Source organism: Euprymna scolopes, chromosome 24 (genome assembly GCF_053919585.1).
Source record: "Euprymna scolopes isolate OS-2025 chromosome 24, ASM5391958v1, whole genome shotgun sequence".
NCBI lineage: Eukaryota > Metazoa > Mollusca > Cephalopoda > Sepiida > Sepiolidae > Euprymna > Euprymna scolopes.
Genome location: NC_136505.1, coordinates 79,499,937 through 79,527,436, shown reverse-complemented (window position 1 = coordinate 79,527,436; position 27,500 = coordinate 79,499,937). Strand labels below are relative to the sequence as shown.

Sequence of the window (27,500 nt, the reverse complement as noted above, 5' to 3'; positions counted from 1 at the left end):
ACATATACACATATACACACACATACATATATACATATACACACACATATATATACATATTTATACACACACATATATACATATAAACACACATATATATACATATATATGCATATAAAAACATATATACATATAAACACACACACACACATACATATAAACACATATATATATACATATAAACACACACACATATATACATATAAACACACACACACATATATATATATACATATAAACACACACACATATATATACATATAAACACACACACACACATATATATACATATAAACACACACACACACATATATATACATATAAACACACACACACACACACACATATATATAAACACACACATATATATATACATATAAACACACACGCACACACACATATATATATAAACACACACACATACAAACACACACATATATAAACACACACACACACACATATAGACACACATATAAACACACATATATACACACACACATATACATATACACACACATACATATATGATGATTGCAAACGTCTTGTCAGACGAATGCCACTCCCTCAGACAGTTAATGTCCATGAGCCCAGAAATTACTTTTTCTTAGTCCTACAGGCATTATACTGAAAGCCGGTCATTGAGATCAATTATTACATGTTTCTAGCATTTCAAGCCTCCATGCGTCATAACTTTTCCATCGCCACAGGACCATTTTTATAGACAAATGCCTGAGGGAGTATCTATACACAGGTGATGTTACAGAGTCTTAGCTTTGTACGACAGCTAAGTCTCTCTCTTGGTTCAAAATGTTGAGATCCAGCAACAAGCAAGATAGCCAGCAACAAGTTAAACTACAGACCAGCTTAATGCGGGTACTGGTCTCCTGCTTTATGGTTTTTTAAATCAGAGATTTGCTTCTCCTAGAAAGGTTGCCTTCACCACGGCTTATGGGAGCCCTCTCCACCCCAACACACAAACACACATGGTATACATATACACACACACACACATATATATACACACACACACAAATCAAAATAATAAATTCATCAGAAGTCCTGTAGTAGGAGGATTTGCAGAAAAAGGATATAAATTTTTTTTTTTTAGATCTGTCACTGACTTTAGCAAATAGCGTGACAGATCTAAAAAAAAAAATCATATCCTTTTTCTGCAAATCCTCCTGCTACAGGACTTCTGATAAATGTATTATTTTCACTTTGACTTTCCATGTCTCACTGACTTTAGCCAATAGGGTGCATACCTTTATAAGTATTTGCTAATATTTTCTCTCCTCTGATGAGATGGTAGACATCGAAACCCTATAGGTTAAGGAGATTAATTTTCTAAAACATTCTTTGTCTTATTTAGAATAATAAAAATTCTTTGATATGAAACTCAACCACTTCATTTGATTTCAATGAGTTTTTTGAAATTCATTGAATTACAATTTAATTTATTTGCTCTATCTTGCATATCGAGCAATTCTTGTTTAGAGTGGATAACTTATAGAATATTACTGCCAGTAATATTTTGTAAACCTACAATCTCACGTTTCCATAACAACTGATTGTTAAATAAAAACTATTCTGAAGTAATATATATATATATATATATATATATACACACACACACACACACACGATGTGAATCTCATCGTTTGATATATCAGTATATATTCCGGTAAACTCCAGCGCGATGTTGAATAGGTCTTTGAATATAGACGGATAAAAATACACAATGTCAATTCTTTTATTTATTTATTTTTTTTTTTTTTTTCAACCCAAGTCATGACAGTATTGACCCACTGGTTGAATTCTAAATCTTTCTTTATTTGTTTGTTGATTCTAGAAAGGACTGTTTTACAAATTCTTGTTTTTGGGATTTGGTCAGATTAATTAAATGCTAGCGTTATTGTTGAAATTACATGTGTGGTCTTTATGCAAGAACCTTTGTCTAAGAAAAACACTGCCAATACTTAATGAAAACATTAACCTATGTGCAGCAGTAACAATGAATCTGATTGGTTAGTTGGCTAAACTTAACACCACATATATTTAAAAACATCTGTTAACATGAATTCCATATACTTTAGCGTGATGAGTCTTTATAGGGATGAAGCACAAACAATTCTGAGTAGTTTAATTACCAGATATATTTTCATAACTTATATATATATAAGCACATCTGTTTGAACATGACAGAGTTATTCTGTTTTCCAATTTTTCTGGATATCTTTTCCATTTGCCGAGCAGTCATTTTTATATCAACTAGCATGTTGTATAGAATGGCACCCAAAAGTTGTTGATCAACCATTTTCTTTTCAAGCACTTTCTATTGGTGTGTCCAATTATCAGGAGTAATTGTTGTTGTTTTTGTTTGTTTTTTTTTTTCCTTTGGGGCTTGGTGTATTTATAGTTTTTTTAAAATTTTTTATTGTTATATAGGTGGGTGCAGAGTGGTTATGGGCAAATTATTTACATTTTTAATTTCGATTTTCTTATTTTATACATTATAACTTAAAACTGATCACAACGATAAAAGTCATATATAATTTATATCTGAAAGGTAAGTTTGTAATTGATGAGATTCACATAAATAAAGTGTAAATTTTGGAATTTAGAGTGGGTGTGGGAGGTCAATTTCCTAACCGTCCGCCAGAGATTCGTTCATATTTGCATCTCATAATTGTTGACGCTCGATCCAACAATATTTTTATTAAATCCAATCATTAAAGGAAGAAAACTGGTACGAATTTTAATGTAGAAGACAAATGTTTCAGAAACATTATCATTACGTGTACTTTTCAAAAGAAAAAAAGAAATAGTTGCCGCAGCTTAATGTGTAAATGTCACTAACTGGAAATATTGTTGGTTCGTTAAGTGTAATGAAAAATCGTACCATATCACTTACTGCTAATCCAAGGAAAGGTGCTGCTGCTTCCTGGTTAAATGTTTTCATGTAAGGTAAGTATTGGGGTTTTTTGTTTTTCTATTAATACTCTGTTACAGAGAACATTTTGGAATCGTTTACTAAGAGTTCATTTTGGCATTATATAATTTAGGATGCTGAAACCAGACATGATAAAAAGAAAATTGCGAGATAATTTTTTTTAATGTAACAATATGTAATTAATGTTAATCTTAATAATGCAAAATGCCATAATGGATGACATTGAAGCAACAAAGCCACGGTATTTGCAGTAGTTGTAAATATCACCAGAGGTAGCTGCACTAATTTATACAAAAGTTATGACTATTTTGTTTGTGTAACTTTAAACTAAATGTTATGGGTAATTTTTGTAAACATCAGTATGTAAAATAGAGGAAAAGCGACGATAGTATAGTATAAATGATTTAAAACAATACACAGCAATTCTGCGACCATCTTGAATAAGGGCTGACGTGTTTGTTTTTGTATGATTATGTATAATCCAAAATATTAGAATTTCATGGTCGCAGCCTATGAGAATAATTAGAATGTTAGTGGGAAGAAATCATTATTTTCGAATAGTGAAGTGTAATGATAGTTGTATGTGTGCGAGTGTTTAATTTAATAAGGGTGTCAGGTCAATATAGTTATAATTGTTATATATTTAACCAGTCTGGGAGGACTTTTCAGGTTGAGGGGAAAATACAAACTACTTTATCTGTAGGTCTTGGCAATCATGATGTGGTCGTTCGTAGTAAGTAAGATAGTATTTTATTATAGCAAATAAATGTGTCTCTAACACTGTAACTGCGTTCAAAAGTTACATAAAATGGTCAGTAAAAGTTTAGACATAATAAATTTGTATGTGGCATCTGTTATTGCAAACCTACCATAATTTGGTCCAGAGGGGAATTTCTGCAATCAAATTATAGGAGATAAGGGTGAGCCAAAAGTAGGTGGACAGCATTTTGAATAGGTTTATGTATCAATTATATTAATGTAATTCTTTTATAACTATTAGGTTGATTAGGTTTTTTCAAAATTTTTAATTTTTATTTGAAATGATGTATTTTCAAATAAATTTTCATTATAATACCTTTACTTTATATATCAGTTTAAGGAGCGTTTTTCACTATTGTTTAAATTATAATCGTTTTTAAACAATTATGTCTTATCAGAATGTTGAATACAAGATGGAAAAAAAAAAAAAATTGCACAATTTTCTAATTTCAATTCAAGCATGGCGGAAGAGCTGCTGAAACAGCTTGTGATATCAATGAAGCGTTTAGCCCAGGAACCACTACTGAACATACAGTACAATGGTGGTTTAAGAAATTTCATGCTGGTGACAAGAGTCTTGAAGATGATGAGCATAGTGGTTTGCCATTGGATGTTGACAACGATCAATTAAGCCAATCCACATACAACTGTTCAAGAACTTGCTTCTGAATTCAATATATTGGAAAAACAAAAGCACTTGATAAATGAGTCTCACAAATTGAATGGCAACCAACAGAAACGCTGTTATGAAGTGCTATCTTCCCTTCTTTTACGCAACAAGAATGACGTATTCCATGACCAGGTTGTGACTTGACATGACATGTTGGTTCTTTATGACAACTGGCGATGCTCAGCTTAGTGGTCAGAGATTGACGAAGCTCCACAAAACTTCTCGAAGCCAGAGTTGCACCAAAAGAAAGGCATGTTGACTGTTTGGTGATCTGCATTACAGTTTTTTGAATGCAGCCAAAACCATTATGGTAGAAAAGTAGTGTCAACAAATGGATAAAATGCATCAGAAACTTAAACAACATCCAGTATTAGTCAAGAGGAAAGGCCCAATTCTCCTCCACAACAATGCCTGACTGCATGTTGCTAAATCGACCATGCAGAAGTTGAACCAATTGGACTACGAAACTGCCTCATCCACCATACTCTCCAGAACTCTCACCCACCGACTACCACTTTTTCAAGCATCTTGACAACTTTCTCCATGAGAAATGCTTCAAAAACCTAAGCGATATCAAAAACGCCTTCAGTGACTTCATTGCCACCATAACACAAGATTTTTACATTACTAGCATAAATACAACTGTTTTGCATTGGCAAAAGCGTGTTGATTCTGATGGTGCTTATTTCGATTAATAAATTTTTGTTTGAGCCGAGTTATGTTCATCTGAATTTAAAAGTTAAAAAGTAAGAACTTTCTTGGCAACCTGATATAACCCTAACACCAGCCAGTTCACCTACTCTTGGCTCACTCTATATATTTATTTATATACTGGACTACTTCCACTTCTACTTATTCCAGGGTCCTAATTTCTATAAATTACACCAAATAAAGTGAAATTAAAATCTTCAATATTGTAATTTAATATGTTTTAGTTCATTTCAGAGTAAAAATAATTATGATTGACATTCAAACTCACAAACTGTTTCTAACCAATACCCACAATACCCAATTGAACCGGGAAGGGAAGTATGAAATGGTGAACATCCAAAAAATTATCTGTTATTAAATTAGTACCCAGTTATTTGGGTGGCAGGATTGATCAGGATTAAATATAAAAATTGACGTACTTGATTGAAAATAAAATGTGCTTTCACAACACAAACCCATGTTTGCCATAAATCACTGGCAAAGCATTTTTTATATAGCTTGTAGTAAAAGAGTTTACAATCACAAGAGGAAAATCAACAGTACTTATATATATAAAAATAACACACAAGTGAGATTACTAGTGACTGTAACAAAAAGAGAAAAAGAAAGGTACTTTTTGTATTCTACATTAAAAGAAGTAAATATATTCATCAAAAGCATAATGAAAAATATTTCCCTTAATATTGAAATGGAATTTAATATAAAACCAACATTAAGGAATATCTTATCAGTATAACTTACAAATGTCATTCTGCCTTTTTGACAATAAAGACGACAAGAACAATAATAAAAAAATAAAAATATCTGATAACTTACCTGATCTGCCCAGATGGTTACACCTTTCCTCATCTCAGAGTCATCAGATTCACAACTGGTTTGCTTGGATTTGATATTTTGGTCATCGATTTTAACTCCTAATGATTGAATCTGAAAAATGTAAAAACTTTCTGATTAAGTATTTAAGTTTTTGGAAATTTGCCTTTCATACTGAATGGTATATCTGAATTTCTAACTGCAGGGGGAATCAAACTAGAACATTTATTGCTATTGTCTAAAAGATTAAAACTAAAAAAGAAAAACTTCAACTTTTATTCATTCATATGATTTTAATGTTCAGTGAAAAAAAGTGTTAACATATACAGTATGAAATTCACCATAGCTGAAGTACTGCATCTCTGGGTTCTTAATGTATATTGTTGTGCTATTCAAAAGGTCACTTGTTAATTTAAAATCAGTAACATTGAAGTGATAGTGAGAAAACCTAGACAGACATACAAGAAACTAATAAAAATGACATTAAAATAGAAATCATCTTACAACAGCAATGAAATTAAAATTGCAAAGTTTAATTGAAAGTATCACAACATATTAAAGGATGATTATTAGCAAGGATTCAAATTACAATTATGTTCTTTTCTAACAGTCTGTGTTATTGTGTTCAACATTACAAGATTTTGTTTATTGCAAAGATATTCAGAAACAAGTTGTGAGATTTTATACATTTGCCTAGCAATATAAGAATGAACTCATATATATTTCTCCCCAGGGTTCCTAACTACACCACCTCCACACACCCGGGCAACGCCGGGTACCTCCGCTATTTTCTTTTTTACAGACCAATTTTTTTAAGATATTAAAGTATGTGGAGATTGTTTTTATCAAATAAATCTTTAATATTTTTTTTCTTTGTAGAAATTATTCCTTGTTATTACAAAATTAGTGCATTCAATTATTATGTATTTTATTGTGAGTTGTGTTTGACAAGGTATACAAATGGGTTGGCTTTCTTTCCAGTAAATTTGCCATTTCTCCATTGTTGATATGTCTGAAGATCTGTGTATTGAAATTTTAAAATTTACATCAATTGGGAGATTTAAGGCGGTTTTTGCTGCTGAATCTGCTATATGACCTTTGATACCAGAATGGCTCGGTATCCAGCAGAAAGTGATTTCTTTGACTGTTTAATTCTGTTAATTTGTTCAGTAATTTTGCAATTAGGTGGTCGTCCATCTTATTTTTGATAGCTTTTAAAGTAGATTAGGAGCTTGAAAGGATTATAAATTTGGATTATTTGTTATTAGAGGCTAGGATTAGAGCATGTATTTTGGCACTGATTGATTGATGTTTCTTTTGGGAGGTTTGCTTGTTTTTTTGATTGATTTGTTGAGTATTGCTGCACTGGCTGTTGCATTATTTTGTTTACACCCATCAGATGGGTATATATATATATATATATATATAATGTTTTATAACATTCATCAACAAATTTGCTGTTTGCGTTTTTCAGCTGATTTAGGATGAATCTGATGTGATGAATCCAAAAGTCGCATTAGCTTTTGCTCATTCAGGTTAAGTTTTTACGCTATGACCACATGTCGTTTTTTGCATTTTTGTTCACATGTATGCATGTGTGGAGTATTTTAGAAGTTGGCGGGGATAAAATGCCATATTTTAATGGCAAGAAGTATTCAGGCTCAATAGTTCTTATGTCAAAAAGGGATTAGTCTGAAGTCATAAAACCATGAAATCTTCCAAAAATTGGTGCTCTACATACACAAAAAAGGACTGGCCTATGTAGGAAGAATTAGGACTTTGCAAAAAAAAAAAAAAAAAAAAAAAAGTCATCAACAATCCTCTGGTGTACAGTGACAATACTACTCCCACTACTGAACATCTAACTTGGTTTAATCAAGCAGTTCACCAAGCTCTGGACAAGGATGATGACTACTTTACTTAATTGTGCCAGGCTTTTCCAGAATTGACCATGGAGAAGTTGACAGTTGGTACTTTTGACAGATTTGGCAGCTCAGAGATCCAGAGTTGGAAAACTCAATGAACAAAGTGGAACTAGAAGAGTGAAAAGCATTTGTTCTGGTAATAAAGAACTTTCTGGGCAATAATAAGGCCAGAAACTATGCAAAACTTGTCAATAACATACTGACTGGCTTTAGAAACCTAAACCTGGACTGCAATACGGGCGTCAAGATGCCCTATTTATTTTCACTTGTTGAAGAGGCTAATGGAACATATTTTTAATTATTTTTCTTTATTATCTTTTTCAGTTTCCTAAGAATCTGAGTTCTATGAGTGATGAGTAGGGAAAGAGATTCCATCAGGACCTGAAAGAGATTGAGATCAGATATCAGGGTCGCTGAAACGCAATCATGATGATTGATGACTGTGGAATCTGAAGACACCTCCCTGCCACTGAGCATTCCAGGAGTTCAAAGAAATGGAAATTCAAGCCCTGAAGTTTGAAGAATGTTGAAGCAACATGCAATTTAGATGTACTTACCTTTATCGATGTCCCCCATTTAGTTTACAGTAATCGATGTTTCTATCAGATAATCAATATATGTTGTTGGAAAAACATTTTTTTCTTTTAAAAACATATTTAGAATGCTATGTGTTAAGAAAATCAGATGATTATGCCACAATAATGTAATCGATTTTGTCACAAGATCTGATTTTTTTTTTTTTTTTTTCCAAATCAACTTAGCCCAAAAACCTGACCTGATGGAAAGAAACAGATACCATTTCCTGATTCAGTCGTGCAAAAATACCCTAAATCAGTGGTAGAAATTTAGACAACATTAAAAGTGTTACTCAGTGTAATAGACATAAGGGAAAAACGAATGTACACATATCCAAGGCAATGGCAGAAACCCTAGAAAATGACCTTCCATTTGTAATGAAATGTGGCCATGCTGCATACCTGTGCCTGATTTACAAGTATTTTAATGGAATATGCTCTGATGAACTCAACACTTGTACCCTACTGATATACATGTTCCTGACTAACCTGATAAGCAGCATAACCCTGTCTTTTCTCTAGATGCTGGAAAGCTTTCTAATCTAATAGTTTCTTCCTTCGGACTGCTAGACTTTGAAATTTCCTCCCTGTTTCCTGACTGTACTAAACCGTTCAAATGTGAACAGATATCTCATTACTCAACTCCCCACAGTCTCCTCTTTCATTCCAAGTGACAATATGCTTTGTTTGGAGTTAAAAAAATCTCATCAGGCTGATATTTTTTCTTATTAAAGAGAAAAAGTAGTAGATCCATACATTTGGAAAAATCGCAAGTTGAAATTCAATCAAAATTTTAACCTTGACCAAAATTGTGAATAGTTATGGTAATATAAAATGCAGGTCTTCAATGACTACAATATGAGCCAAATAGTGTAATTTTACAATGAACAGATCCAAAATTATCATCCAAAGTTGACTTTCACCTTTCTGTGACCTGTATCTTTCATCTAGCTATCTCCAAATTAAATCAGTTCTAAGTTAGACCATAACCGATATATTTTGACAAAGTAATTGATTAAACAATACAGATACTAGACTGTACATAAACAAAATGAATGACAAATTCGATCAAAAATATAATCTTCTTAGCGGAGGTAATAAACATTAAATTTCATTTTAATCTTATAATTTTTTTTACATCCCACCTCAAATCTTTACTTTTTCATCAACAATTTTTGCTGATCTAGATAGGAAAATTATATTTAATTTTTAAAATAGGTTTAAACTTTTTAATATTTAAAACTAAAAGGCAAAAGTTTTTAGAATATGAACCTATTTTTAGAGATGTAAGTGGTCAATGGTAAAACAATCTAAAATCTGGATGAATTTCCCAACCCCATCAATTTCTCACCCTCTGTGTGAAATTTAACATAAAATGATCTTCCATTCCCAGGGTATTCTAACTCTTTAGACAGTTAACCACAAATTTTCTTTTTGCTCTGGGTGATAAACTGTGTTGTTTTTGTTGTGCATGTGGTGTGAAAATGCTGAAATGTAAAAGAAAAATAATTACATACTCTTCCACTAAATTTAGGTTCAAGTGTAATCCCCTCTCCCAAACCTTTCTAAACCCTCTTACTCATCCAATTCAACCCTCCATGGTTAATTGACACCAAACTGTTGAGTTCTCTGTCCATTTGCATTTCTAGTAAGTTAACTCTCTCAAGCTTTCTCACCCTTTGAGAAGGAGATAATTTATTGTCTGAAATGCTCTTACTCTTAAAAAATGCACATCAGAATTTATTAACTATATCTACAAAACAAAATGTAAAAAAAATAATAATTAGTAAACTGCCCTAAATGATAGAATTGCCTGGAAATGAGACATCATTTTATGTTAATTTCATATGCAAATATACTTATTTTTAAATTGTTTGTTTTTATTTCCCTTCTCATCTGTCAAGTTTTCAAGAGTATTCACACATAATCGTCTAAAAGAAAGTAAAATCTCAGATGTTTAAATTTCATTTTTGCTAATTCATTAAATTCTGGTAAAATTAGCTTTAAGTTAGCTTAAATAAAATTTCAAATTTATTTTGTGTGTAACAAAAATAGAAAAGATTACAAATGTTTGATGCAAGAAATAAACAATATTTAATGAAAGTTACATTCTCAAAAACAAGTTACAATTTCTTGTGATAAGTTCAAAATTAATGGGGGAGGGCGGCAAGTCCTCCTTTGATGAAACAAGTTTTCCACCTCCTCTACCATTTGAAGTACAGCAAAATAAATATTTTCAGAGAAAATTGTAGTAAGGAAGTTGAGGCAAAAAGAGATGGAAAGAAGAATAAGAGCTACCATTTGACTATATCTTATTATATATCATTCTTACTTTTAGGAATTAAAAAAATTTATCTGGGTAAACCTTGCTAAAGATCTCTCATTTTCCTGGTAGTGTCTGCTCAATATGTTCTATTGTGTAGTATTCTTAACATGGTAGGTAGATTGGTGGTGCTTCTCTTTTCAGTAAACACAGGTAGGAGCATAAGTGTGTCCTGTTCAGAGTCTAGTTATAATTACTACTTTTCTTGACATCCTTTTGTTTTTTTGTTTCTCCTATTCTGATGGACAGTGTAACTTTGTATACTTTATTTTCTATACAGGAATTTCATGATTTATCCCATATTTTTAGGATATATATATAAAAAAAGAAACTTATTGCATATACATGCAATAATTTTTTAAAAACTATGAAGCAGCACTTTTGAAGCATGCCCCAAGTCTAAATTTGATTAGATTGGTCACTCAGCATTTGTTCAGCTTTTCAAAACATAAAATAGCATACATTATCACCTACTTGCATCCTTAATGAAGTCTTATCCAAATATCTATTGCTTTTCACTTTTGGTGTATGGTCAGATTCCTTTTCCTCTGGAAAGAATGTGTCTGCAATCTTGACAGGCAACTTGCTTTTTTTCTCTTCAGCTTTCTCGTGTTGAGATTCTGGAACAAAGCTAGATAAAAAAAAAAAAAATTAAAAAAAAAAATATTTGTAATCGTAAAATTAAAAACTTTCAGATTTTGATCAGTAAATCTATGTAAATATATGAAATTCATAAAAATATTTAAACATAATATACTACTAGTGATGTTTCATAAAAATCTGTTGAGTAGTTTTACTCATTAGAGATTAACAGACATTCATCTTTGTTAAAATAAATACACAATATTTCATTGTTCATATCACTTTTGCAATGCATAAAAAAAAAGAAAAAACCAAATTAACTTAAATAAAAGATTATTTTCAAATAAATATTTGATAAGAAACATTACTATGTATTATTTTATGCACATCAGAAATATTTTCTGTTTCATTATGTACTATCACAAATCACTTTAAAATACTTTGGGCATTATGGGTTCTGGAGTTTAAAATTTTACAAATTTCAGCAAGAAAAATGAAAAATTTTTATTAGCAAAATTATATTTTTGTAAAATCAGTATATATATATATATATATATATATATATGAGGAGGTGCCTTCAATAAGTTTCCAGAGTTGTTTTATATGGACACTTTTATTGATCGTACATGTATGAAACTCTAGTCCTATTCAAAATAATTTCCTCCGGCTACAATGCACTTTTTTTTATCATTGTTGTACCATTCCAACAACTTCTGGAAGGCTCCATAGAAGTCCTCTTGTGTGAGCGTGTCAATGACCCTTGTCACAACCTCTTTCATCTCCTCAATTGTCTCATAACGACAGCCTCTAAGGTTTTCTTTGAGCTAAGGGAATAATCAAAAGTCATACGGAGCAAGGTTGATGCCTATTTTGATCAAATAGTTTGTGATAAAGATGGAGTACCTCTGGTACAAACTTTGCGCAAATTTTCCGCATCTTCAATTCCTCACAAATAATCGTGTGTAGAGTTCCCACACTGAAATCAAATTGCACACTTATTGTTTCTATAGACACATGACAGTCCTTATCCACATTTTTTTTTTTATTTGGCCAATCAATTCTGGTGTTCTGACTTCCTTACTCTTCTCACACCTCTCATCATCCCTCACAGACTCCCTGCCTTCCTTGAATCTCTTATGCCTCTCAAAAACTGATGCTCAATTCATGCAAGTCTGAATCAAAAACAGTTTACATTTCTGTTGCATTTTTTCCAAGTTTAAAACAATTCTATTGCATATCAATCATTTTTCTAAAGTGTCCTCACGCCCAGATTGCATTTTTGAAATTCACCAGCTGTGACAATCAGGCTGTTGTAGCTGTTCATTTGAACCTGAAACCATAAAAATTGGTCAGTCATCTAATAAGATGTATAGCAATAACATACTGAATTTTTAAACCTACGATAATTTTAAATGCTGGCACAAAAAAAGTCTAGATATTATTGAAGGCACCCTGTATGTGTGTGTGTATATATCTATATATATAAAAGGCAAATGCGCTCGCATTTTTTATATGTATCGAAAAGGCTTTTTTCGCCGACGGTCCCGGGGTGGGTTACTATCACTTAGAACTGTTTATATAGCCCCTAGATCATAATATATACAATTTGCACACGTGCGTTGCATTGATTTTTACAAAATTATTGCTATTTCAGCCCATCTTGTGTTCATTCAGCTTTTTTGTATAAAACCAAAACTAATTCAAAGCTAAGAATTGTTCCCGACAATCACACCGGGGAACGTCCAGAAGCAATCAGCTTTGATCAATGTGGAGCCAAACTCCTTATATCAGACAATTGCTATTCAATCTGGACAATGGGGAGCTGGTTTCCCCTCCCTAACATCTCGGGGAAACAATCAGCCAAAGTTGGGTAAACAAACCCAAAAGCTGCCCCGCAATAAAAGTTAACTCCGCTACTTCTATTTGACTTCATTAATGAGGTCAAATAGAAGTAGCGGAGTTAACTTTTATTGCGGGCACGTGTCAGTTCTGTTTTTAATAATTAAATAAATAAATTCAAATGTGTTTCAGTTGTTCTTTGTTGGCCGAGCGGGTAACGTGTCAGGTTTTTTGCACACTTTCTTTTCCACCTTGGCCTCAAGGCTTCAGGTTCGATCCTAACTACTTACTAAAACTGTTTTTTTTTACCCCCCCCCCCAACACAAACACCTGAGCAGCGATTTTTTTTTAAGAAGTTTTAACATTGTTTAAATATATAAAATATAAAACAGATTTCTTACTTCGCTTATTCTTTTTGTTTTGACCTAACACGCACATCTCTAAACACCCGGGTGACGCTGGGTACCCCCCGCTAGTCTAATATATAAAAGGCAAAGTGTGTGTGTGTGTTTGTATGTCCGCCAAAAACTTTCGACAGACAGAACAAAAATTGGTATCATTAAAACTCCGGACGACAAATATCGAAATTTTGACCCAAAAGGACCAATAAAAGTGGGTCAGCTGACCGATTTTCTGCAGAAAAAGTGAAATTTTAACGTTAAACATTACGTATTTTGAAGTCTATTTAAAAGTACCCAAAAAAAAAAAAAAAAAAAAAAAACGGGTCCCTACACTCCCAGATAAGTGTACACGGGGCTGGGTTTTTTTTTGTCACCCTGTATCCAAATCCGCTGAGTCATGTCACGTGATCTTGATGTCAGCAAGCTGTAATGGTGGTCTGTATATAAAAACATTGCATATATTGGTTGTTATCGGTAAAAAATGCAACAATCATACAAATTAAACTATGAACATACATTATGAAAACGTTACCAAAGTTATTAGCAGGTAAAATCCGAGACTTTAACCAAAAATATTAAGCAAAAAATGATAAGTAAATAAAAAAAAAAATTACGCTTAAAAATATTTAGCATGAGACAGCCGATGCCTGTTTTATCAACAATAAAATAAAAACAAAAAAAACGGCCATTTTCTTTTTTATATTAGTAACACTATGTCCTAATTCTATTTAGAGGGAGGAAGGTGGGAGGCATGAGTAAATCAGCGTTTGTTTCACTACACATTTATACTTACACATTTTAATATAATATGAAATGAGGGTTAATGGATTTGGTGACATCCCAGGCATAACTACTCCTTATTTCCGATTAACGTTTGTTTCTCTAGAGCTTGAGATCCCAGGTATAACCTCCCCCTTACTTTCTTAATGAGAAGGGGGGAGGGCGAAAAATGAAACCGCTTGAATTCTAAGAACAGATACTACAAGTAACAGCTTAATTTTCTACCGACCATTATCTGCTATTATAAAAAGATGCATAATTTATATTTATCGATTACTACATTGAGACAAGATGTCATATTCCAAAAGTCAGATCTGAACTAAAAACATTATTTAGAAGGCCATCCTTATTTTCGATTGATGTTTGTTTCTCTAAAGCTTGACATGCAAAGCATGACCTACTCCTTATTTTCTTAGTGGGGGTTGGGGCGAAAGATGAGACCACTTGAATTCTAAGAACAGATACTACACCTTCATCATAGCCAAAAGACCAAGTAACCGTCTTATACAGCTTAATTTTCTACCAAGCATTATCTTCTATTATAAAAAGATGCATAATTTATATATATCGATTATTAAATTGAGACAAGACAAGATGTCATATTCCAAAAATCATATTTGAACTAAAAACATTATTTAGAAGGCCATCCTTATTTTCGAGTGACGATTGTTTCTCTAAAGCTTGACATGCAAAGCATGACCTCTTCCTTATTTTCTTAGCGGGGGCGAAAGATGAAACCGCTTTAATTCTAACAGATACTACACTTTGATCTTAGCCAAAAGACCAAGTAAAAAAAAAGATGCGTATTATATATTTTTCGTATATTAAATTAAGACAAGATGTCATATTCCAAACATCACAAATCGCTAAACTGCTGATTCCAAATTCTGAAAAAAAAAAAAAAAAAAAAACATTCAGAAAGCCATTCTTAGTATTGGGAGGTTATGTTTTTTATATAATCTTCAGTTAAGGAAGAAGAGTTTAAGGAATTCATATAAAAGTATTATGTACTAGCAGATTACCCGAGTTAGGTGGAAATACATTGAATGTTTCCTAGCAGTATACCCAGCGTTGCCTGGGATCAGATAAGATTGGTTGATATATGTACTAGCCGGCATATGTATTAGAATATCTGGCGTAGCCCAGAATTGGATAAAATAAGTGTATATGTACTAGCAAAATACCCAGCGTCACCCGGGATGGTATGACAGCACTAGCATGACATATATACTAGCTGATTACTCAGCATGGCCTGAGATTGGATAAAATTCATGGAATTTTTCCTAGCAGAACACTCGGCGTCGCCTGGGATTGGGAAAAATTGGTTGATATATGTACTAGCCAAATGCCCAGCATCGCCCGGGATGGATTACATAGGTGGATATCTGTACTAGCAAAATACCCGGCATAGCCCAGGATTGGATGAAGTAGGTGTATAAGCACTAGAACATCTGGCGTCGCCTGGGATTGTATTACATAGGTGGATGTGTACTAGCAGAATACCATGCGTTGCCCGGGATTGTGTAACATAGGTGAAGTATAGGTCTGATTCAACAATTTTGAAGGTGCTTGTGCAGTATAGGTCTGATTTGATAATTTGAAAGGTGCTTGTGCATTATAGGCCGATTTGAAAATTTTGAAGGTGCTTGTGCATTATAGGTCCAATTTGAAAAATTTTAAGGTGCTTGTGCGGTCTAAGTCGGATTTGCAAAATTTTGAAGGTGCTTGTGCAGTATAGGTCTGATTTGACACTTTTGAAGGTGCTTGTACAGTATAGGTCCGATTTGACAATTTTGAAGGTGCTTGTGCAATATAGGTCTGATTTGAAAAATTTGAAGGTGCTTGTGCAGTATAGGTCTGATTTGAAAAATTTGAAGGTGCTTGTGCAGTATAGGTCGATTTGAAAAATTTTAAGTTGTTTGTGCAGTATAGGTTTGATTTGACAATTTTGAAGGACTTGTGCAGTATGGGTCAGACTTGACAATTTTGAAGGTCTTGTGCAGTATGGGTCAAACTTGACAATTTTGAAGGTGCTTCTGCACTACAGGTTCAATTTGACAATTTTGAAGATGGGTTACTACTTGGGAATATCAAATGCTTAATGTAGATCACCAGAGTTAAGAAACATTGTCTTGGTTATTATCAAATGGGTGATTACTTGGGAATTCCAAATGCTTTGTGTAGATCACCAAAGTTAAGCAACATTGTCTTGATCATTATCAGATGGGTGACTACTTGGGAATACCAAATGCTTTATGTAGACCACCAAGTAAAGCAACATATTCTTGGTCATTAACAAATGGATGAAAACTTGGGAATGCCAAATGCTTTGTATAGATCACCAAAGTTAAGCAATATGGAGTCTGGTCATTATCAGATGGGTGACTACTTGGAAATACCAAATGCTTTATGTATATAACTAAAGTTAAGCAACATATAGCCATGTCCTTATCAGATGGCTGACTACTTGGGAATAAAAAATGCTTTATGTAGATCACCAATATTAAACAACATGTAGCCTGGTCATTATCAGATGGGTTACTACTTGGAAATACCGAATGCTTTATGTAGATCAACAAAGTTAAGCAACATGGAGTCTGGTCATAATCAGATGGGTGACTACTTGGGAATACAAAATGCTTTATGTAGATCGATTTCGCAAAGTTATTAATTTAGTAAGAGGAAGGGGATTATGTGATCATGAAAAATGGTTGAAATTATTAACATATCCAAGAATTATGAAAAATGATGAAATGTATATTATTTTATTGGTGTGTTTGTAATTAAATAACCAGCCGAGACAGTGTCTCAAAGTTATTAGTTTAGTAAGAGGAAGGGGATTATGTGGGTTAAATCAAGAAAAATAATTGTAGGAATTAGTAACATATCCAAGAATTATGAAAAATGATGAAATGTGAGTTATTTGATTAGTGTGTTTGTAATGAAATAACCAGCCACACAATGTCTCAAAGTAGTAATACACACGGACGAAAAAACGCTTTGGATAATCACAGATTTCAAGGTAGTTCTACTAAAATAGCCATATTTTTTTAAACCAAAGCACTTCAAGTCTTCAAATTACTACTGTTTTGTTCGGAAATGAATATACTTTCAAATGAATTAATAAATATGAATGTACATTATATATTTTAAGAGTTTTAAGCAAATAAAGTGATAAAAATGTGAACGTCATAAAATGGCGTTTTCGGTAAGGTTTTGTAATGACCCCCCCTGTTTTCTAAAGGTCCGTACCGTGATTGTATGAAGAATTTCGTCATGAAATTTGGGAACCAATTAGAAGAGGTGTTAATCTTAATACTGTCAAGTGTCCGAAATATTTTTGACCATTTCTTTTTTTGTTGCGTTAAAAATAAGATTTTAATATGACGAGTATTGAACATTTTGAAAAAAAAATTCTTCGGACACCCAGTAGTAAGTAAATCAATCTTTTTACTATCTTTATCAATTAAAAGTATTGTTTTATGTTGAGTAGGACCGCGGTAATTGATAATTTAAAAGGACCTACCCGAAAAAAAAATTTGTTTCTTTTTAATCGAATTTGGTCAAATGAAGTTTAAGCAGCAGCAGCAGCAGCAGCAGCAGCAGCTCCAGCCTGTAGAATCAGCGATAGCACAGTTGTAAACAAACACGCGTTCTTTAATTTTTATTCAAGAACGAATTAAGAAAAACATGAAAATATGAATATAAATGTTCTTATGTTTAATTAGAGCTATTTTGTTATCAGAATAACATTAGTTTAGAACTATTCGGTTTTCAGAATATATAATAACAACAATCCTAACCAATTCGGCATTATAAATCTGTTGCAATTTCTCACAAATCTCGTCAAATTTAAAAACATGGTTAAAAAAACAAAAACTTTTGTAGATATATAGCTTGCATGCACTTTTATTCTTTAAATTAGTTTTTGAACAGCGAATTAAAACAATGTTTTACTGCGAACAGCCACAAATGTTTTTTTTTTCAAAATCAAAATAAGTATCAAAATCTCGTTTATACATAGATTCGAAAAAGTTGTCAAAAAACAAATATATAACAAATAAATGTTATCAAAGGAAAGATAAGTTACTTTTCTACCAAACTGGATATATTTTTTGTGTTTTTATTCAATGTAACATGTTTATTCAGCTCGAAAAAAATACAGTGTTTACCGTGGAAAATTAAAAATGGCGCCCGGCCCGACTCTCTTTGACACGGTAAGTTTGAGAAAAGGAGTTAAAAATACAAAAACTATACAAAATACTGTTAAAAACTCACCGAATATATGTCAGCCTATGTCACGGTAACATATATTGAGCGAGTTTCTAGCAGTATTTTGTCTACTTTTTTATTTTTAACTCTTTTCCCCAAACTTACCGTTTCAAGAGAGTCGGGCGCCATTTTAAATTTTCCAAAACATCGGTAAACACTGTTTTCAAGCTGAATAAACATGTTACATTAAATAAAAACACTAAAAAATTATCCAGTTAGGTAGAAAAGTAACTTGCTTTTGATAACATTTATTTGTTATATATTTGTTTTTTTGACAACTTTTTCGAATCTATGTGTATAGTAATACAAACCCTCAAAATCTATATCAATATTCTTGAAATTTTAAAAGCAGTTAGAAAACACATCAAACTACAATTAGGAAGCTTTTTATTTCGTTATTTTTTTTTCTACTTATTAAGCGAAAGATATTTTTACAACCTGCTCCAGCGTAGTATAAACGGCCTATGGAATTAACACCTTCAACCTCGAAAATAGAAATCAACAAATTTTTGAACGCTCTTTTTGAAAAAAAAGCTCTCTTAACTTCACCTCTAATACAAATTATGTGTGGTAAGTCTCCTCCTAAAACACTCTTTAACCCTAACAATAACACTAAGTTCGAGTGGCAAGCCCCCCCCCCCAACAAAATACCTCTGTAAGCCACATACAAGCATCTAAAACAAACAAACAAAAAATAGATCCTTCCTTAAAGAAAAATACACATAAAAATAAATTGGTTAACTGTCCTAAAATGCTAGAACGGCCAGGAAATGATGAATTATTTTACATTAAATTTTTGTGAAACTAACCGCTCCCCCCTCTAATATTGTTTTTGTTAGCTTTGTCTCTGTCAAGTTTTCAGTATGTTCACACATAATTTTCCTTAGCCCTACAATTAATTCAAAGTCCGAATGGCAACCCTCCCCATATTCTCATTGCATAGAAACCCTCTTAAAACTACACATAATCATCTTAAAAAAAAAAAAAAAAAAAAAAGCATGCATATTTTCCCATAGAAAAAAAAAACCAGTTAACTGCCCTAAAATGCTAGAATGACCTGTAATAGGAAATTATTTTACATTCAATTCTAAAATAATTTGTTTATCTTTCATTAAAGTTTTTCATGGCATTTTATACATAATTTCCTAAAAAGGTAGAATCACATTTTGGAGGGGTGGTCAGAAGGAGTTGAGTGGGGTTAAACAGAAGGTGTTAATCTACAATAATACCAAAGAAATATTGCAATATATTCATTTTTAAATGGTCTTATGTTTAGATTTAAGTTTTTTGTACATAAAGCACATTACAATTCAACTTTGAGTTCTCCAACTTCTTTTCTGTTTATGGATACATGGCATTTTTAAGGAATTGCTGCATATTTATGCACTACTGCAGATTATTTGGAAACCATAAAATTTGGGAGATTTTCAGTTGCATATTCTGATTCCTTGTACAAAAATACACTTATATGGTAAATTTCATTTCTTAGTCTTGTGTTTTAACAAAGATATGACATTTTTACTGAAAAAGTAGTGTAAAAAATGTGACGAAACGCATATGGTCTTAAAGAGGGAAAAATATCCAAACGTGTGAGGCACAAAAATAGCCATAACTTCCTTAATTTTAATCAGATTTAAAAAATTTTAAAAGATTCTTTCTTAGCTCATCAAGCTCTTTCTATGCATACCAACATTGAAATATTTCAAGCTATTTCAATTTTTTCATGTGTATTGCTACTCAAAGTTATGATTTTTGTAAGGGGGGGGGATTATTTGGGGTAAATCAAGAAAAATGATTGTCAAAATTATTAACATATCCATGAATTATGAAAAACAGTGAAATGTGAGTTATTAGATTGGTGTGTATGTAATGAAATAACCAGCCAGATAACGTCTCAAAGTTATGTTTTTTTGTAAGTGGAAGGGGGATTTTGTGGGTTAAATCATGAAAAATGATTGTCAAAATTAGTAACATATCCAAGAATTATGAAGTGATGAAATAAGTTTTTTGGTTTGTGTGTTATAATGAAACAGCCCGGATAAAGTCACAAATTTATTATTTTAGAAAGAGGGGAGTGTATTATGTGGGTTAAATCATAAAAAATGATTGTCGAAATTAGTAACATATCCAAGAATTATGTGGTGTGTTCGTAATGAAATAGACAGTCCATATTATGTTATTTTTTTAGTAAGAGCGGGGCTATACTTTGGGTTAAATCAAGAAAAATTATTGTTGAAATTAGTAACATATCCAAGAATTGTGAAAATGATGAAATACGAGTTATTTGATTGGCGTGTGTGTAATGAAATAACCAGCCAGACAATGTCTCAAAGTTATTACTTTAGTAAGAGATGTGCGATTATGTTGGTTAAATCATTAAAAATGATTGTCGAAATTAGTAACATATCCAAGAATTATGAAAAATGATGAAATTTGATTTATTTTATTGGTGTGTTTGTAATAAGATAAACAGCCCAGGCAATGTATCAAAGTTATTACTTTAGTACGAGGGGGGATAATGGGAATTCAATCGTAAAAATAATTGTCAAAATTAGTAACATATCCAAGAATTATGAAAAATGATTACATGTAAATGTATCAAAGTTATTATTTTAGTAAGAGTGGGAAGATATGTAGGTTTAATTATGAAAAATGATTGTGGAAATTTGTAACATATCCAAGAATTATCGGATTCAACGACATACGTCTACATATATACTTACAGATTACCCGGAATCCTCTGGGATTGAATGAGATACATGCAAATATATGCAAGCAGAGTACACGAGCAATAGATGCAAATATATATTAGCAGAATACCTGGCGTTGCCTTGGATTGAATTAGATTGATTGAAATATATACGGACAGAATAACTTGTGTTGCCAGGATTTCACTGGATTGATTGAGATATATATTAGCAGAATATCCGGCGTTGACCGGGATCGAATGAAATAGGTTAGAACATATATTAGCAAAATACCTGGCGTTGCTTGGGATTGGATGAGATAGGTGGAAATGTATATGAGCAGAATACCCTGCATCGCTCCGTATTGAATGAGATAGGTGGAAATATATAGGATTTAATAATGCAGGTGCAGATAAATACTAACAGAATACCTGGCATCGCCTGGGATTAAATGATATAGGTACAAATACAGAATAGACGAATACTTGTCATCGCCCAGGATTGTATTAGATAGCTGCACTTATACAAAAGCAGAATATCCGGCATTACTCAAGCTTGCATGAGATACGTTGGTTTTCTATGAAAGTTTCCTAGGCCAGTTTCTATAGGGGGTGATCTATATTTGTTAAAATGTTTTATGTACTCATCCGGGAAAGATGTGATGGTTGTAGTAGTGGGTAGAAAGAAGCATGATTATGTTAATTTTAATTACCCGTCCGAGGGTAGGTAAAATTATTTTAAATATGTGTTGTATATTACCGATCCCCGCAAAGGAAACATTATTTCATATATATGGTATAAATTACTTATCCTAGATAAGGTACAATTATTTGATACGTGTACTACCCGTCCTAGGGTAGGTAAAATATTCATTTGCTCGAAAAAGCTAACGATACATAGACATTAAAAATTCCTCTATCCGAAGAATAACAAATACGTTCAAAATCAACTTCAATTTTCTCATTGTTTATACAGTCCCGAGCAACGCCGGGTAGTCCCGCTAGTTTATATATATATAAAAGCGAAAATGTATGTATGTATGTATGTATGTATGTATGTGTGTTCACCTTTTCTGTATGTCCACAAAAGGCTTTTTTGGCCGTCATTCTCGGTTGGCTCGCTCCTTCTTAAAACCTTTTATATGCTGTCTAAATAATAATATCTACGACTAAGGAACTCGGGTCGCAGCTATCTTTAATTTACCCGACTTTTACAAGCTATTTTCGAGATATTTTGTGATCGCCGCGTAGCGGGGAAAACAGAAACTGGTTTCCAGTGCAAAACTAGGTCAAACATCAGGCGACTTTCTCATACCTGCTAATTTTACTTTATAAACGTCAACTTAACACTTTTCAATTCATCTGTTCCCGTGGTCAAGATGATTAGGTTGCAGGGTTTTTTTCCATTTCCTTTTCACCTCCACGTCAAAGGTTCTACCTTTCTACTAAAACTTTTTTTTTTTTTTCTTTTACACCTCCAAACACCCGGCCAACGATTTTTTTCTTTTTAACAAGATTGTTTTGATCTACCCCCCCACCATCAACACACACCTCCAAACACCAGGGCAACGCCGGGTACCCCCACTAGTATATATATATAAAATCAAAATGTGTGTGCACATTTTGTGTGTCTGTCCGGCAAAGGCTTTTTTCGCTGGCATTTTCCAGGGGTTTACTATGTCTTAGAACTTTTTATATACCGTCTAAATAATAATATCTACGATTTGCGAACACGCATCACGCCTATATTTATTTACATCGACTTTTATAAGATTCGCGCTATTTCGCTCTGTCGCCTGTTTGTTTGGCTTTTTAGTATAAATACGGTGAAACTAAATTAAAATGGTTTGCGTTCTCGGCTTTCGCGCCGAAACGTCCAGAAAGCAATCAGCTTTTGATCAATGTGGAGTTTCTCCTTATATCAGACAACTGCTATTCGATTTGGACAATCCCCTTTAAATGGGGAGCTTTCCTCCCCACCATCATCTTGGGAAAGCGAAAACTAAAAATACTGCCATGTCATCAAAATGATCCTGCGATGACCTCATTTAGCGTCTTCCTGTCAATCAAACCTCTTTCACTCGCTTTATAAGCCGTAACTTAACACACTAATCAATTACTCTCACTCGTGGTCGAGACAGTTAAGTGGTTGGCTTTTGTTTCCACCTCCGCGTCAAGGCTTCCGGGTTCAATTCCGCCTCCTGAACTATTTTTTTTTTTTTTTTCTTTTACACCTTTAAACACCTGGGCAACATTTTTTTTTTATTCTTTTAATTTAAACAGGGTTATTACTTCGCTTATTCTTTAGTTTACCCCCCCCCATACACACAGCGTTGTTATCTTAAGATTGCAGGTTCGATCCGACAGGTTTATTTATACCATTTTTTTTTCTGTTTTGGGTTTTCCGATTTTTAACATCGTCTTTTTTATATTTATATTTAAACAGGGTTATTACTCCCCCCATACACACACCTACAAACACCCAGACAATGCCGCGTACCCCCTGCTAGTATATATATATATATATATATATATATATAAAAATAAACAAAATTGGCAATTTCCTAGATAATAAAAAGAAACAAGGTAGAAAAAAATTGTCAAGATTAGTTATTACATGCATACACACACAAAAATATCTGATCTTAAAATAATAATATTAAAAAAAAAAACAATTTATTAAAACTAATGTCTGCAATTCTGTACAAGACCAGAAGTTCAGAACGTGGATGATCATTTTCTATTAAATTTATATATAAAATTTGACCACATTTTTTTGTTTTTGCCACAGTAAACTTTTTGCCCCCTGAAAATGTTAGATTAGTTAAACAATTTTATTTATTTCTTCTTTTACAATGAAAATTTAAAGAAATAAATGACTAAATATTATTTGTGGTAATGCTATTCTGAATTGAAGTTATTTACATCAAAATAAAACAAAGAATCATCTCACAATGATATATAAAAAAAAAAAAAAAAAAAAGTGACTTTTTTTTTTTAAATCTTTCCAAGTTAGAAACATTGCATTTATTTTCTGACTTGAAGTAAGTTTATACAATAAATATATTTCAATACTTAACAATGTCATTTTTGTTATGTTGCTTTATTCATGAGTGGGCATGGATAAATGTATTTGTACATCCATGTATATAATAAATATATATTTTTTATTTTAGAAATTAATTAAAAAATAACTGAATTTGGTAAAACAAACTACTAAAAAAAAAAAGAAAACCATTTCTCCAACAATAAACCTTATAGACTATTTTTCACTGAAGATTTAAAATATTTAAGGGGGAAAAAGAGTAAATTCCTAATATTATCTGGATTTTGTTTATTAATTTTTTTTCAAAACAGATGATCTGTATAGTAAATAAAGGATTTTAAAAGATTTTATAAGTATTTATTATGTTTACAAATATTTTAAAGACTCTAGAGGAATAACTTTAATATTGTTTTAAATTTAAAGTTCTATTGCTAAGTGAAATATGCAGATTGCAGTCATAAGACTAAATCTGAGTGTGACAAAAATGAACATTCCTCAACATGTACCCCTCTTTTCATTGAGAGAAAAAATAAAAATCTCAATCTAAAAAAAAAAAATACTAATTTTCTTATCTGCAGATGATACATTTTTTAAATTGTCACATGATAAAGACTAACATTGGGAAGAGAAAAATGACACTTTTTTTTTAATATTTTCAAAGCATTTTAATTTGAAAAATTTAATCAGAAATTAAAGCATACAATCTTTGTTTCCCACAGAGAGTATCATAGAAAACGCAATCTGGTCATTCAAAAAAATTTTTTTAAACCTTTCTAATCATGAAAAAACCGTCCTCTCATGACGAGTTCGCTTCTACGCATGCGTCATACGACGTCGTAACCTGATTTACTTTAAATATTTGAAACAGCGACACAATTTCGGTGACGTCATCTTAGCTCAGTTGCTTAGAGCGCGGCCTCATTATCTAAACGTTTTCGGTTCGAATCGCGGTGAGATGTCTTTTTTTTCTCGATTTAAAAAAAAAATTGGGGGGGGGGGTATTTTTCAGATTTTTTTAAAGAAGTTTTAACATTCATTTTTCTGTTTTCTTTTTCACGTTTGTTTTTGTTTTTCCGATTTCTACATTTAACATTGTTCGTTTGCCTTACGTTAGTTTTTTTTTTGTGTTTATTTTTCGATTTTTTTAAGTTTTAAAATATTTACTTCGCTTATTCTTATATTTTGATTAACACCTCGCCCGAGCACACACACCTCTAAACACCCGGGCAACGCCGGGTATCCCCCGCTAGTCTAAAATAAAAATAAAAACTTGGTTGAGAATGTAAAAATAAAATTTAACAATCGTTTCATTATTTTACCTTAGTTGATCTAGAACTGATTCCCTTTGTACCTTTCTTGGAGCTTTCACTTTCAAAGCGTTTTCTTTTGCAGCAATTTGGATTTTTTTTGCAGCTTCAGGTGTGTCAACTGATAGAGAAAAAAATGAAGATTTTAATATGAAATAAAATCAAACTTTTTGACATTTTCTGATTTAATATCAGACATTATTATGGCCTGTTTTTTTTGTTTTTTTTACTTTCATCAAAAGTAAAAAGAGTTATCGCTTTTTAAATTAAAAAAAATAAAATAAAAAGATTTATAATCATAAAATGCTAAAAGTGATATCAGATCTGACAATAGCAGCATATAAGTTCTATAAGATTGACAAATCAGAAAAAGAGTAATACCAGAATAATTATTAATGAGAAAGACATGAATTAGTCATAAACAATTACTTATTTTCACTCTTGGAGAATTGTCCCCTGTTTTGGTTATAATCAGCTTGCAGGGTGCATTTATTTCATCAGTACCAAGAAAGACTATTTCAGATCCCTTGAGAATCACAGTCAATCAGAGAGATCGACTGGAAGACACCCCCTTTCTCTCTGCTGTCCCTATCCACTCGACACTAAAGCACTATATTTGCCTGAAGATAATTTCTCAGACATTTAACAATCCAAAGAACTTTCTAACTTTTTTTTTTTTTTACTCGGACATCATCCAACTTTCTTCAATCTATTCTAAATGGTGTAAGTTGTTTTTATTATAAGTTTTTTTTTGTTTTGTACAATTTTTGTTACAAATATTATAGGAGTTGATTTTAATACTTTCTGATAACACTAGCTTCTATGCCAGCTTTTTCAAACGACCAGTATGGTGCATCATAACATATTTAATGTGCAAGATAAAAATAGAGGAAAAAAACAAGTAAACACACAATTTTAAATCATCTCAAATTATGGGTTCGGTAGAAATGCTTATAAAAGTTTGTTTTCAGTTTTCACATTCTGGAAAAAAAGTAAAAAAAAAATTATGCTCACAAATCTTGACGTACACTCACTACTTGCACAAGCAAAAAGAGCTTAATTATAATTTAAAGTTAGAATTCTCCTATAACTTATTGAATTGTTTTGTTTACCTAAATTTAATTATAATTAAGTTAATTATGAGTATAATACTCATAATTAATTTAATTATAATTAAATTTAGGTAAACAAAACAATTCAATAAGTTATAGGAGAATTCTACAAAAGGCAGTTTTATCTATATAATGCGGAGACAGAGTCACTACATTATTTTCTGTATAATTATAAAAATGAAAAATTTGGTTTTAAAATTGACAGCTTTGTTATATAACTCACTTGGTACAGTAAGTGGCAGTCGTTCCGATAAAGGAGAATCCATAGGAACTGATTGGTCACAAAGAAGATGAAAATTCCGTGGAGGAGTTGGAGCATTAAGACTGAATTCCATGGGCTAAGAAAAAAGTAAATGAAACATTAATATAGACAAATGCTCTTTAACTTAATTAAATCATTAGGTTTACTAGAAGGGGTATCTGGTGTTTCCTTGTGTCATGTGTAGAATACAAAATGTGGTTTTATCTATTTAATTTATTGTATTAGTTTATTTAGAAATCTATTAAGAATTGATATAAAGAATGGATTTATTGTTTATTGTCTTCATTTCATAACAGCTACTATGTTGCTCCTATTGACGATAACAGTTGAAAACAATGACAAACATATTTAGATGTTCATGTAAGAGACCAGATCCTTTTACAACTGGGGAGTAGAAATATATTGACTGTTTTTTTGTTTTTTTTTTAAACTCATTCTGGATGCTTTTATGGTATATCATAATAGAGTACAGCTAAAATGCTACACA

General features: G+C 32.0%; 1 protein-coding gene across 3 annotated transcripts in view; it reads right to left on the bottom strand.

Annotated features, from left to right (window-relative positions):
• The window catches only part of LOC145246788 (uncharacterized), a 242,356-nt gene that overhangs the window by 38,764 nt on the left and 176,092 nt on the right, over positions 1-27,500 (bottom strand). For all 3 annotated transcript variants that reach the window (XM_080108584.1, XM_080108586.1, XM_080108585.1), the window contains exons 14-17: positions 26,975-27,089; positions 25,652-25,760; positions 11,201-11,357; positions 5,907-6,017 (exon numbers count right to left, since the gene is read on the bottom strand). In XM_080108584.1, the coding sequence (XP_079964710.1) occupies positions 5,907-6,017; positions 11,201-11,357; positions 25,652-25,760; positions 26,975-27,089 (492 nt within the window). The remainder of the gene's footprint in view (positions 1-5,906; positions 6,018-11,200; positions 11,358-25,651; positions 25,761-26,974; positions 27,090-27,500) is intronic.